The 13,081-nt window shown below is 41.9% G+C and overlaps 2 protein-coding genes across 2 annotated transcripts in view; one reads left to right on the top strand and one right to left on the bottom strand.

The window, feature by feature from the left end:
• Nucleotides 1-2,175, top strand: part of COPG2 (coat protein complex I subunit gamma 2) — a 107,668-nt gene extending 105,493 nt beyond the window's left edge. The window contains exons 22-24 of the mRNA XM_077770726.1: nucleotides 678-816; nucleotides 1,073-1,171; nucleotides 1,636-2,175. Coding sequence (XP_077626852.1) covers nucleotides 678-816; nucleotides 1,073-1,171; nucleotides 1,636-1,766 — 369 coding nt within the window. The 3' untranslated portion in view covers nucleotides 1,767-2,175. The remainder of the gene's footprint in view (nucleotides 1-677; nucleotides 817-1,072; nucleotides 1,172-1,635) is intronic.
• MEST (mesoderm specific transcript) lies at nucleotides 2,123-12,556 on the bottom strand. The gene is given in 11 exon segments (XM_077770727.1): nucleotides 2,123-3,451; nucleotides 4,370-4,433; nucleotides 6,738-6,814; nucleotides 7,399-7,500; nucleotides 7,746-7,816; nucleotides 8,373-8,413; nucleotides 9,762-9,820; nucleotides 10,002-10,212; nucleotides 10,258-10,267; nucleotides 10,661-10,740; nucleotides 12,403-12,556. Coding segments are annotated over 11 exon segments (987 nt in total). The 3' UTR covers nucleotides 2,123-3,333.
• Between the last annotated feature and the right edge of the window lie 525 nt (nucleotides 12,557-13,081).

Genomic DNA, 13,081 nt, shown 5'->3' on the forward strand with positions numbered 1-13,081 from the left:
CTTTGCACCACCCAGTGACTTCTGCCTGTGGGAACACGTTGCTGGCAACATCTGACATGAACCCACAGGGTTTTATTCTTCTCTAACAGAGACAGCTGAGGAAGACCAGGGCTAACCCTCCTCGGGGACAGGAGTGTGTCATGCCAGCGATAGTTCGGATTTACAGCTTAGCGATTAAAGCAAAACTCACTTCCTTTAGGTCTTTAAAAGTAGGGGTGATGAAGAGCTGAGAACAATCACATGATTTTCATGGAGATCAATGAGTTTTATTGGAAGTATTGGGATTTTCTGCTTTTGTTTAGCAGCTTTTAGTTTGCTGATAATGTAGCTACATCAGGAACTGAAAAGCTTCACCGAATGTTGGGAAAAGTTTAAAAAATATCAACCTGGTAGCGAACGTGAAGTCCAGGTCCTGTATGGCCTCAGCTCCACGGTTCGGTACGGCAGCCTGACTGCTTTGTACCCCGGGGCGACAGGTATTGCGATTTGTCCTGTTTTCTCGCTTTCCTTTGCTAAGGCCTATCTGGTTAGATTTATCTAGACCACAGAACTTAAACTACTTTGGTGGTAGAGTCTATTCTAGGCTCCTGCAAAGGATAGAACATGGAATGATGACAGCATACTCATCAGCCCCATCCATCTTTGCTGCATACTGACCCCTGCTTGTTACCTACTAGCTGGAAGATCTCGAAGTGACTGTGTCTGACCATATTCAGAAAGTACTGAAGCCTAACTTTGCTGCTGCCTGGGAAGAGGTGGGAGACACCTTCGAGAAAGAAGAGACCTTTGCCCTCAGCTCTACCAAAACTCTCGAAGGTGAGAACAATTTTGCTATCAGTGTATTGTGGTATAAAACCTAATAGGCCTATTTATTATTCTACAGTAACTCTTGTAAATATTTCATGACCTGTTTCACTGACGAGGCCAGGATCCCGTCCGCATCATCTAATGCAGTTGCCCAGGTTCTAGTCTGGGAGCCTCCCTCCACTGGGCACCCCTTCCACTCCCAGCACGTACAGGGGCAGACCCCCGGGCTGAGCTCTCCTGACACTGTGGTATCTTCTCGACACAGAAGCTGTCAACAACATCATCACATTTCTGGGCATGCAGCCGTGTGAGAGGTCAGACAAAGTACCCGAGAACAAGAATTCCCATTCCCTCTATCTGGCAGGTAAGAGACTTCCATTGGATTCTCCCTTTGGTTGCAAAATAGGAGGGGGTGCAGGGGCTCCGGTGTCTGGCTACTGTTCCGTGATCCCATTAGGAGTTATCATTTGAAGCCCTGTCAATGAGTCATTTGTCTTAGCTGTTTAATTATTTGCCTGCTATCCTTACATTGTTCTCTAAAGAAGTAAATTTGGCCTAAAACACTGAAATCTCTCCCACAGACACCAACGCCACCACTTCCCCACCTTCAAACCAGTATTATTGAATACCTTCTATGTGCCTGGTATCACAAGAATACAAAAGATTACTTAGAATTTGTCCACAGGATTCAATTTTCATTGTAAACACGAATGTCTAGAAAAGCTACACTAAAATAACAAAGGAAATGCAAGCAGAGCATGATATAGTTCATTATTCAGAGCTTCTTTTGAGTTCTTACTCTAGTTTTCCTTGCTTTTTTTCTCTCAGGTGTATACAGAGGTGGCTATGATTTATTGGTGAGGTCCAGGCTGGCCTTAGCAGACGGAGTGACCATGCAGGTGACCGTCAGAAGCAAAGAGGGAACACCTGTAGATGTTATCTTAGCTTCTGTTGGATAAATTTTCACTGGGCAAGATGAAGTTGACGGCGTCCTTCACTGTCAGTGGGCTTTTAGGCTAGTGGCATGAATTTCCAAGAATCATACTTTTAAAGATTAACATCTTTGGAGAAGCAAATTAAACATTTGGCCCTGAGCCAGCAGATCAAGCAAATATCTGTCCTTGTGCATGTAAATTTCTTTTTTTTAATTAATACTTGGTCAGCTTTGGGTGATGTTGCAAATCAGATACTAGCCTGTACCCTAGCTGCTTAACTTCATCATATTCTTTAGTTTAATGTGTGTCTGAAAGCTCCTGACAATGTTGGAAAGCTTTTATCCCAGAGGGGTGGTGGGGGAGGGGAAGCCAGAGTCCACTTTTGTCAAAATTCATTTTTATTAATAGAAAATAAACACTTATTCCAGTTTCAGTCGTTATACTTCAAGTTGCTAATAAAAAAAATTTAATCACTCAATCATCCTGTTTTGACTAAGACAATGAAGCTGTGGCTTAAAAAAAACGTATTCAGCACCATTTGCTCATAGGCCTTTCAGAATTTGTTCTTAAAGTTTCTGGAACTTTCCTGTCTGTAAAGTACAGGAATTATTGAGCTACAAGAGGAAGCTTCTCTAGGACAACCAACGAGAAGTTACGCAATTGTCATGAAAGCAGTCCATGTACATTCAGCATGGTACCTTGGACTGTACAATGATCCCCTCCCCTCCAGCTCAGGAGGGACATACTTCTAAGCACTGAGGTATGAAGAGTCAGACTGTTATTTGCTATTAGCTAATAACAGTAAATCTCTGGCACGGATGCTACTGGTCCTTAACATCCTGTGATTTTAGGAAATTCTGTAAATAGTTCAGATTTAATTCAACTTATTCAGAAATGAAACCTATTGAATAAGGTTCACTATTCTGCTAGAGTATCTGCTGGTTTAGTATCTTTATAAAATACATATAATACGTGCAGGTAAATCATAGTCTTAAAGTATACTTAGAATACTGCATATTCAAACCAAAACCTAGGTCAACAAAATGCCTATAATTAAAAGCAGCTGATGGAACGAAATCCAAAGTTATGACAAGGGAGACTCACTCTCTTACTAAGCTGTGTTGCTTAGAGAACTTACAAAAGCATGTGCCCTCACAGCCATTTGAGGACAGGTAAGGAGACACCCTCGCCTCATTCTTTACCATAGGATTCCAATCGAGGATGGGCCAGAAATTAGCATTTCTAAATATTTCAGAAAAGTCCACAGAATTGCTAAGACGACTTTTAAAACACCTGTCTTTCTGAGTCTGTGAGTAGTAATCTTCTCAGAATGTTCTAATAGCACAAAGACAAAGGCAAGTCTATATAGTCGCTCGGATGCTAGAAGAGCGGGAGGTGGACTGTTAGGGCCACCCTTAGCCAGAGCTTCTGTGGGCTTTTAACTGTATGCTGATCACAAGTGAGTCAGGTGGACTTTTGTGAGAGAGTAGTGTTTGGTGGCCAGGACCTCTTTTGGGCATCTCTTCCTAAGTGGAATACACAACAGGTAAGGGAGTAGGGGAGGTAATACAGGGAAGCTACTCTTTCCAGCTCAGAAGGAGTTGATGAAGCCCATGTATGCATTCAAGAATCCCATGGGATCCTCTAGCTGTGGGTAGTGGCTAATGTGGTCATCCAGAATCGAGACTGTGGACCGCGGCAGCGTTTTCCTAGTGGAAGAGAACAGCATGGAGGTGAACTTGAGGCTGGAGGGAGGGGAGGGATGCAAGCCAGTGGGCAGCCCCAGTAAATGCCCTTACAGACGTACCACACTGGAAGGAACCAACAAAGAGCTTTTTCACCTTCTACTCTAGAATTGTATCTTGGGCGGATAAACCTGCCAATTCCATTTATGACATAAGCAGGCTGGTTCTTAAATGTTCATAACCCAACAGACAACAACTTGAAAACAAAACACTCTGTAACACCTGCCCAAGCAGGATGACTTCCGGCTCCTTAGAGAAGCAGGAGGCATCAAACAAGTGGGCCGTTCAGCAACTAGCTGTCCAAGTGAAGATAACAAAAGACCTTCCTCAACCCTAGCAGGAGACAGTGGGGGGGGGGCATTTTGTTTAGAATTAAATGCACACTATTTACTACTGGGTTGTTTCTGCTAGGCCATATGAAGGTATGGGACAGTCTTATGCGACATAATCAAGATTTCTTATTCCAACACCTTCGGAGTAAGTACTAGAGAAAATAACCACCAAGGAGAAGGTACTTTTCCACAGTGAACTCTTCTCAACCTCTCCTTGCAGTCTGCTCAGCCAAGGTTGAGGAGTTAGCTTTACAGTCAGACTAAAGCAAACATTTCTTAAGACAGACCTACTTCCGGTCCTTGGTTCCCGTGACAGCTTTTCCTTACCTGTACACCTAGGAGTATATGGTATCCATGACAGTGGAAACAGGCTGTATAAACCAAGACAGTGTAGAACTAAACTTTTTCATCTTTCCATTTATGCAAATAAGATTCCCCAATTATCTCTGTGTGTGTTTCCTAGATGAACAGCCAGTGAGGGCAGGGACCATGACTCTCCTCCTCGCCACGGTCATGAGAAACGGAACAAATTTCACTGAGGGAGACTCACCTGTACAGCTCCAAAAACTCTGGATAGGGGTTAACGGGATCCAGTGGCCCGTAGATAAAATGAACTAGAAGAGAGAAGAGGAATGAATTACTAAAGCTTTCACGTCTATTCTCCTACCCCTTCAAAAAAAATTGTTTTTCCGGTCTTCACTGAGAAATAATGGACATACGTTACTATTTAAGCTTAAAGCACGCAGCTTGACGGTATGGTGTATGTATTTTGTGAAATGATTACCAAAACAGGTTCACTTAACATCCACCTCCTAGAGATGCATGATAAAAAGAAAACAATTCTTGGGATCTACTTACTCTCTCAGCAATTTTCTTGTTGGCTGTAGTCATTACGTTGTACATTATATCCCTAGTACTTACTCTAAGTGGAAGTCTGTACATTTTAACTCCTTTCCTCCAGTTTCCCCCTCCCCCCACCTCTGGTAACCACAGATCTAATCTCTTTTCCTCCGAGTTTGGTGGGTTTTTTTTAAATTCCACAGTATGATCTCCACTGATATCACACAGTATTTGTCTTTCTGTCTGACTTCTCTCATTTAATCACAACGCCCTGTAGGTTCATCATGTTGTCACAAATGGGAAGATGGCCTTATGGCTGAATAATGCCCACTGTGTATATCTATATAGATATCCCAGCTTTTTTACCCACTCCCTGATGGATGGACACGCAGGCTGTTTCCATGTCTTGGCTATCATAAACAATGCAGCTATGAACACGGGGGTGCAGACACCTTTTCAAGTGTTTTCATTTCCAAAGGAAATGAAACTCCAGAAGTGGAGTTGCCAGATCATTTGGCGGTTCTATTTTCACTTTTTTTAGGATCCTCCATACTGTGTTCCACCATGGCTGTCCCCAGTTACAACCCCACCACCAGTGCACAAGGGCACCCTTTCCTCCAGATCCACACCAACTCTTAATTGTCTTGTCTCTTGTCTTTTTGATGATGGACATTCTAACAGGTGTGAGGTGATCTCTCATTCTGGTTTTAATTTGCATTACCTAATGGCTAGTGATCTTGAACTCTTCATGTACCTGTTGGCCTCTCCTATATCTTCTTTGCAGAAATATCTATTCACATCCTTTGCCCAGTTTTTAACTGGCTTGTTTTTTTGCTATTGAGTGTATGAGTTCTTTAATAATTTTGGATATTAACCCCTTGTTGGATGCATGGTTTGCAAATATTTTTCCCTTTTGTTGATGGTTTCTTTACCTATACAGAGCTTTTTGAGTTTGATGAAGTCCCACTTGATTATTTTTTGTTTCAAAAGATCTTCTTTAAAAATCTTTTATGCTTAGTTGGTCCGAGGGTTGTGGGTTATCGTTAGGCTGATTAAAAATCTTTTATGCTTAGGGGTGCCTGGGTGGCTCAGTCAGTTAAGTGGCCGGCTCGATTTCGGCTCAGGTGATCAGCTCACAGTTTGTGAGTTTGAGCCCCACGTAGGGCTCTCACTGTGGAGAGCCTGCTTCGGATTCTCTGTCTCCCTCTTGTCCTCTGCCACTAGTGCTCCCACTCGCTCGCTCTCCCCCTCTCTCAAAAATAAATGTTAAAAAAATTTTTTTAAAGAATTTTATGCTTAGAAAATCTAGCTGCTTTTCATAAGTAGGTTAAGGAACTCCTGGGAATAAGCCTAACAGTCCATTTGGGACAGTTCTATACACAGCCATTCAGTCCCTCTTCTAGCTCTTCTGTGCCTGGACCAAGAGGACTAAGCTACACTGTGCATACAGTCTTCCTATGAATCCAGGATACCATCATTATTTAGGTCTCTCTTCAGTTATCATTGGCCGCTGACATTTTAAGTCAACCAATAATTTCTTGGGCACTAGCTACTAAGTATGAGACACTGCGCTGATTTTTTTTTTCCTTTTTAAATCTATAAGAACAAATAGACAAATGAGCAGAAACACCTACAGCCTCTTAATTAGTAATCTAGACCGCCTTCTGTCCCGGCCCTTCAGCATTTAATGTGGCAGCCATGGAGAAGGGCCAGCACCAGAGCTGGCCTCACTCCCACTCCTGACAGTGACCCCAACTACCTCTGCAATAGCAGCTCCCTGTCTTCTATACTTTGCTCTACAACATGTGTCGGTGGTGTTCCAGATGCTGGAAGTAGGGCTGCCAGATTAAATAAAAGATGCCCAGTTAAATGTGAATTTCAGGTAAGAAATGATTTTTTTTAGTATAAAGATGTCAAAATACTGCCAAGCACATACTTACTCTAGAAAAGTACTTGCTGTTTATCTGAAATTCAGATTCAGCTGGGTGTCTTACATTTTTATTTGCTAAACCTGGCAATGGTTTTAGCTCCCACAGTCCCTCGGTATTCCTATCAAAATGTAGCAGAGATGTACTCACTGGGAATAGTTACAGAAGCAAGAGCTCCCACCCAGCGCCTTCTAAACTTCTTCCTCTGGTTGATGTACTGTAAGAGACTATAATAGACGGACGTGTCAGCAAGAATAGAACAAGAATTTTTATTCTTAAAGGAATGCAAAGGCATCCTAAAATGAAAGCCGCTACATTCTCACTTGAACCAAGGCATGAAGATGCTTTGTACAAGACAGAGAGCTCTCCCTCTCAGTCCCTGTTGCTACAGAAAAGACATGAAAAAGGAAGAGACTTGTACTTTGAGATGTATGAGAAGTACGAAGCTCCTTTCACAACCATGATTAGACATTCTAAAGCATTTAACATTAACAAAAAGCCCAGAGTAGGATTTGCTAGACTCAGTTGGCCGGTTACTGATTTAGCAGTAGAATTTGCAGCTATTTATCTAAACTCTATGCCACAGGGCTTCTGCTCAGGGCTCACTACTCTCCATGTCTTTCTTCTCAGAAAGTACAGCAGGACTTTCTCGTTTTTCTCACAAACCATAACCAACCCTCTTGTGAGAGGGCACAGCCAGCAAGGAACAGAACAAGAAATCCTATAGCTATCCTCGCTTTCCAAAAAAAAACAAAACAAACAAACAAACAAAAAGCTTCTCTGGAAGCCAAAGCAAAGTGTTGTTTCTTACCTGTCGATAACTAAGTTTCCATCATTGTTGCGGATCCCTGCCCACATGTCCCACAGCTCACTCTCAGAGGGGCGGGTGTACGGCCCAAAGACTGGGGTGAGACTGAAAGAGCCCAAAAAAGCAGAAAGACGTAGGTGAGAAGAATCCAGGACATAAAATATGACTGGAACCTCACAGGTCACAGAGTGTGACCCTTAACTGACTTGTGCATTCCTTCTATTACTTCCCTGGCAAATGGCCAACACCTGTGTTTTTTAAAATATCAAGCCCTAGGATTTGGCCCAGAATCTTAATGGCAACTTTTCACTCCATTGTTCCCAGGCTATAGCGGATCAATAATGACTCACCCTCGGGAGAATACAAAGAAGTTCATCAATCGTGTGAGGATGGGTGACAGGACGCCTCCATCTTTGAGAAGCTGTAGGTAAAGGAGTAAAAATCAAGAATTTAGAGAAAGAAAACCACTAACCGGGACACAAGTTTTCTATTAGGAATTTAAAAAGGACTTAAGCCAAATGTCCTTCTACTGAGACATTTCCTTTTTGGCTCTCCGTTTCTTGCTGTGCCTACCCATTCTCTCACAGACGGCAGACTTATTTGTAGTTCCCTTTAAGATTACATTTCTACACTTCACTAAATCCCTAAGATTTTTAACCGATGTTGGGATCGGTAGTTTCTAACTTTAGGATCTGATCTGTTCAGACGTCATGCTAACGACACAAATCTTTAGGTGGCTGCATGTCTCCAAATGGTTGCTGATCTCTTACTCTCAGAAAGGAGGCTTTACCTAGAAACTGCCTCCCTTGCTTTATCTGCATAAGAAGGAAAAAAACTAACTTTATTAATGTAAATTCCTGAGGAGAGCCATTGTAATCATGGCCCATTACAGCAGGTATGGCCCTCAGAAAGGTCTTAGCATTATTTATGTTAGCATAAATCTTAAAAACTAAAATTCTGTCACTGGAGTAGCCAACCTTTTGGAGAAGGAGAGGACGGTGAGTCTCAGGAAATATACCTATAGGAGAAGAAGACACTCATGTTAGTTATTTACCAACAATTTTAGGCCAAACACAGGCCCATTATCGGGGACTATCTCCCAATTGACTGTCACATTTGGGGCCTTTACTGCCAGAAACAGGATTACCAATAAGACTTAGTTCTGTCATCTAATTACTTCTCCAGGGAATTCTCTGTTTAACAGGTCAGATTCTACTGCTGGGATTACTTTCCCCATTGGACGATTAGAGAAACAGGGGAAAGCTAATGTATGTGATCGTCCCTGATGCTGATGACCAAGCCCTGACCTCCCTTGGCCTTTCTTCTCATTCCTCAGAGTACCCAGTATTGTTAGTGATTTGGGCTACAAAAGAAACCAGTGATTTTTTCAGGGACTGTAGGTCCCCAGGAGGAGGGGGAAAAAAAAAAAAAAAAAACCAAAAAGCTAGAGTTTCCTTTTCTATTCTTCTCCAGAGTCAATGAGAGAAAGCCATGAGCATCGCTGATAAAGGGAGAGACTCCCATCCCCAGCTGCCCTTATGACATTCAGGGGACATCCAGGTATTCGTGAATATTTACAAGTCAGGCTCAATGGCACACAAGGAAAAAGTAACCTCTCCAAAAGATCTAATCAAAGGTTCCCTAATTTCTAAGTGAAGCTTGGCACTCCGGTCAATTAAGAGTTTTCTTGTGGGGAGGGCGCGGGGGAGGAGGTGCCTGGGTGACTCAGTCCGTTGACTCTTGATTTCAGCTCAGGTCATGATCTTCTGGTTTGTTGAGCTCGGGAGCCCTGCACTGGGCTCTGGGCTGTCAACCACAGAACCTGCTTGGGATTCTCTCCCTCCCACTCAAAAATAAACAAACATTTTTAAAAAATGTTTTAAAAACTTAAAAGAGTTTTTGGAACTAACCACAGAGGATCAGAAGCACCTGTGGTTTCATCACAACTATCTGTATAACCTGTCACAGTTACTGCAGCAAGTGCAAAATGGCGTTTGCACTTCTCACTACCAGCCTCACTACCACTTGTGGCTACACCTACCCACAGATCTTGCCATGCAATACATTGACAAAGACGCACATGTTACTATAACACAGCTTTTTATTAGCTGTTTGCCAATACGATCAGTTTCCTTTGTGACCCTATTCATTTTATTTTCTATATTTAAAAATATTATTCTTAGAAGGGGTCTAATAAACCTCATTAGACCACCAAAGTCGTTCATGGCCCAAAAAAGGTCAAGATCCTCTAGTGTAATTCTGTCTGCCTGCTGTATCATAAGGTTACCGTTTAGATGTCAACGTGATACCCACATGTGGCCCTTCGGGGCTACACCTCCCTTTCCACCCACCACCATGGCAATTACCTCCATTTGACAGACAGAGACTCTTTATGGTAAGCCGACCAGATCGATTCTGCTTGAACCTAGAAAGGGGTGAGGGAGACACACATCGGACTCAGTGGACATACACAATGCAGCCACTGAAGACAAATTACCCAAGAGGGGAAAAAGGGCTAGACAGAATCCAGGAACCATTTCTTTTTCCCAGCACTTTAAACCAGTGATACCTGTGAGTAGTACTGAAGTCTGTGTGACCTCACTGACCTATAGAGCAGCTCCTGAGCAACGATATCTCCATAATCATGAGACAAAAGGTTGATCCTGCGGTTCTGGAGCCCCAGGTGCCGCAAAAGAGCCTCCACAATGCTGGCCTGCTCGAATATGGAGTAGTGATGTGGTCTTTAAGGAGAAGAAAGCCCAGACATACAGGATGACGTCACAAGAGCAGATCTGTCTTCCAGCCTGACCCTCTGTCCTCATCCAACAGCCCTCCTACCTGCCCACCCCCCCCCCCCCCNACCTTCCCAAATCTACAAGAAAGAAAGACGGGGTCTGGATTTTGTAATCCTGTGCTTCCTCTCCTCTAACCTACCGTGCAGGCGTTTCATCCCCATCTTGACTTAACAAACAGACTTCGATAAAGAAAAAAATCCCATGAAACCACCACAGGCCCACGGATGATCCTCTTGGTTTACTCCTAATCTCCATTCAGGGAAAAACTCTAGCATTTTTAACTTGTCAATGATCCTTTCCAGATCACCAGAGAGTTTTTTACTCTCTTACAGTAAATGAGTAAGAGTTCTACATTTAATCCTGTTTTATTAAGCAACTCAAATATGTAAGAACCTTGCAGTGCTGATAACATAGCCCTTGATTTTGGATTTTTAAAGATAGAGTCGGATCTAGAAATCTGATTTCATTACCTTGTACCAATCATAGCTGGATGTTGGAAAGCCATGCAAAAGCACAACTATCTCAGGGCTTCCAACCACACCCACAGAGTCTAGAAAAAAGGAAAGGAATCAGTTAGGCTGACCGCCTGAAAAAATAACCTTGAAAATATTCAAATCTATGGAATCTGGTATCAAGGACAAAAAACCCTGCCTAAATTAATGGAATCAAAATAATACATTCATTTTTAAAATGCAAGCTTACTGCTTTAAGTAAAAACAGGCACTTGATGATTTTCTTTTCATCTGTATATTAAAAACATAAATAACACACTTTATATGAGAATACTTGAAGGGAATCTGCTTAATTTCAATTAGATTTTTTTAAAGCATTTCCCCATCTCTTTCTTTATTCTCTATTACCAATATGTAAATTGTTTTCCACAGTAAAAAGTAAACTTGCACAGTTAAAAGTATACAATCACAACATAAACACTACAGATTCTTGGTACCTTTTCATTGATGGCCTCACAAAAATTCTCTACAATATAGCAACTCTTCCTCAACCTGGTGAACACCTTAGTTTATTTTATTTGTACAGCACTTTTATTTCCCCTGGGGGAGACCCAGTCCAGTATCAAAAGCATAGTGCTCAAACTATTAAAAGTTCTAACAAGAATAAAAAAACTCTAATCAGTACAGACATGAACATTTTTAATTCACAAGCATCTTTTAGTCATTTAAATAGTAAAAGGTCTTGTTGAAAGTATTAGATTAAAACGGACACATTCGTACATGCTGCCAGTGGCATGAGATTTGATAAGGTTTGCAGAAATCATTTAATCAGAAGCAATTAAAAAATATTCTTGAGGATCCATGCAATTAAAACCATTCCATTTGCAAGTAGTATAGTTTGAAAATATATGGATAAAATAAATACATATAAACATATACAGGAAGATTTCAACATTGACTATTTAAGACATTAAAAAGCTAGAAACAATTAAATGACCAGTGTAAAGAAAAGTATATACTTACCTAATTGAATACAGCAAATGAGAGGAGGTCAGGAGCAATAATGAAAAACGGTTTATGACAAACATTTTTCGTTATTGCTCTTGACCCCCGCTCAAAAGAAATCTTTCCCAATCTTGTTTCACAGTTTCTTTACCTATAAAAGGGGTTAATGGCACCCATATCCAAGTACTGTTGTAAAGATTAAATGAAATAATGAAGGTTGAAAACATAATTCAATGACTACCATCTGGTAATTACTTGACAAGTAGCAGTCATAACAATAATTACCATCAGAAAATTAATTTATACAGGGGTATAAGGCTTAAATCACAGTTATGAGTGTAACAAACAATCTTTATAGAACACAATAAAATGAAATCAGGGATGGAGGGAAACAGAACACCGCTCTATTGAATACCGTTTATATTACCTAACACTAGGGGCGCTCAAAAGAGAAAACCAATACCTATCAATACAAATGAGGCTACGAAGAAAAATTATACTGAAAAGTCAGTTTTACAGAAATCAGAATCAATTCCATCGACCCCCACCCCCAGAAGTTTCCTTTGAGTTTCCCTGCTATGGAGTTAATGAAGGGAATCAGTTCATTCCTTCACACTACACAGAAAACGGGGGTTTGCCCCCTCCCCCCCCGGCCATCACTGAGGGCCAACAGAGGTCAATGGACACAAAATAAGTACCTCAGGGGGGCCTATGGGATCTGTACACGCAGGGGACTCCGACAGCCCTCTTCTTACCTTGGTAGAAGATGCGCAATCCCTTGTAGGTGAAAAATTTGCCTGACGACTTCCAGGAGTGCAGAGCAGGAGAGAGCTGGGGGGGTGGGATATGCAGGTAGGCCGCAAGCAGGGGCACAGCCAGCAGACCCACCTGGACCCACCACTCCCTCATCCTGTAGGAAAATCAGAGACCTGGGGTAAGCAGTGGGGGGAGCTGTACATGCTTCAGCAAGCCCCAAATTGGTTAAGGTGGGGTGGGAAATTTCTGGTACCACACGGTGACTGCCTTGCCCTCCATGTGAACCAAGGCAGAAAGTTTACCAAGAAGAACGTGAGCACACCTCTGCCTGCTATGCGGTCACCGCATTTTCTCACCATTCTAAGGAAAAAAATATATTATTTTCATATGTAATCTTTCCCCTCTCCTTCCCACTTTAATCCCTCAGGGTGCTTTCCCTTCCTCCCATTGTGCTTTTCCCAACACTTGCTGAAGAGGTTTTGCGTGTAAAGTAAAAAGAAGTACTGTGCACCATTTCATTGGCTTTTATCAAAGCTTCCCCAGAAAATAGTAATGATTTCCTTCATATTTACTCCATAAGCCCCACCAGTAAAATGTTATATACAGATACATAGATGTCGTTTTTTTACTAATGATTTTTTTAAAAAGCGTGTGCAGTAGTATCGTATGTCCTTAAGC

This window comes from Crocuta crocuta, unplaced genomic scaffold (genome assembly GCF_008692635.1).
Source record: "Crocuta crocuta isolate KB4526 unplaced genomic scaffold, BGI_CrCroc_1.0 scaffold266, whole genome shotgun sequence".
Taxonomy (NCBI): domain Eukaryota; kingdom Metazoa; phylum Chordata; class Mammalia; order Carnivora; family Hyaenidae; genus Crocuta; species Crocuta crocuta.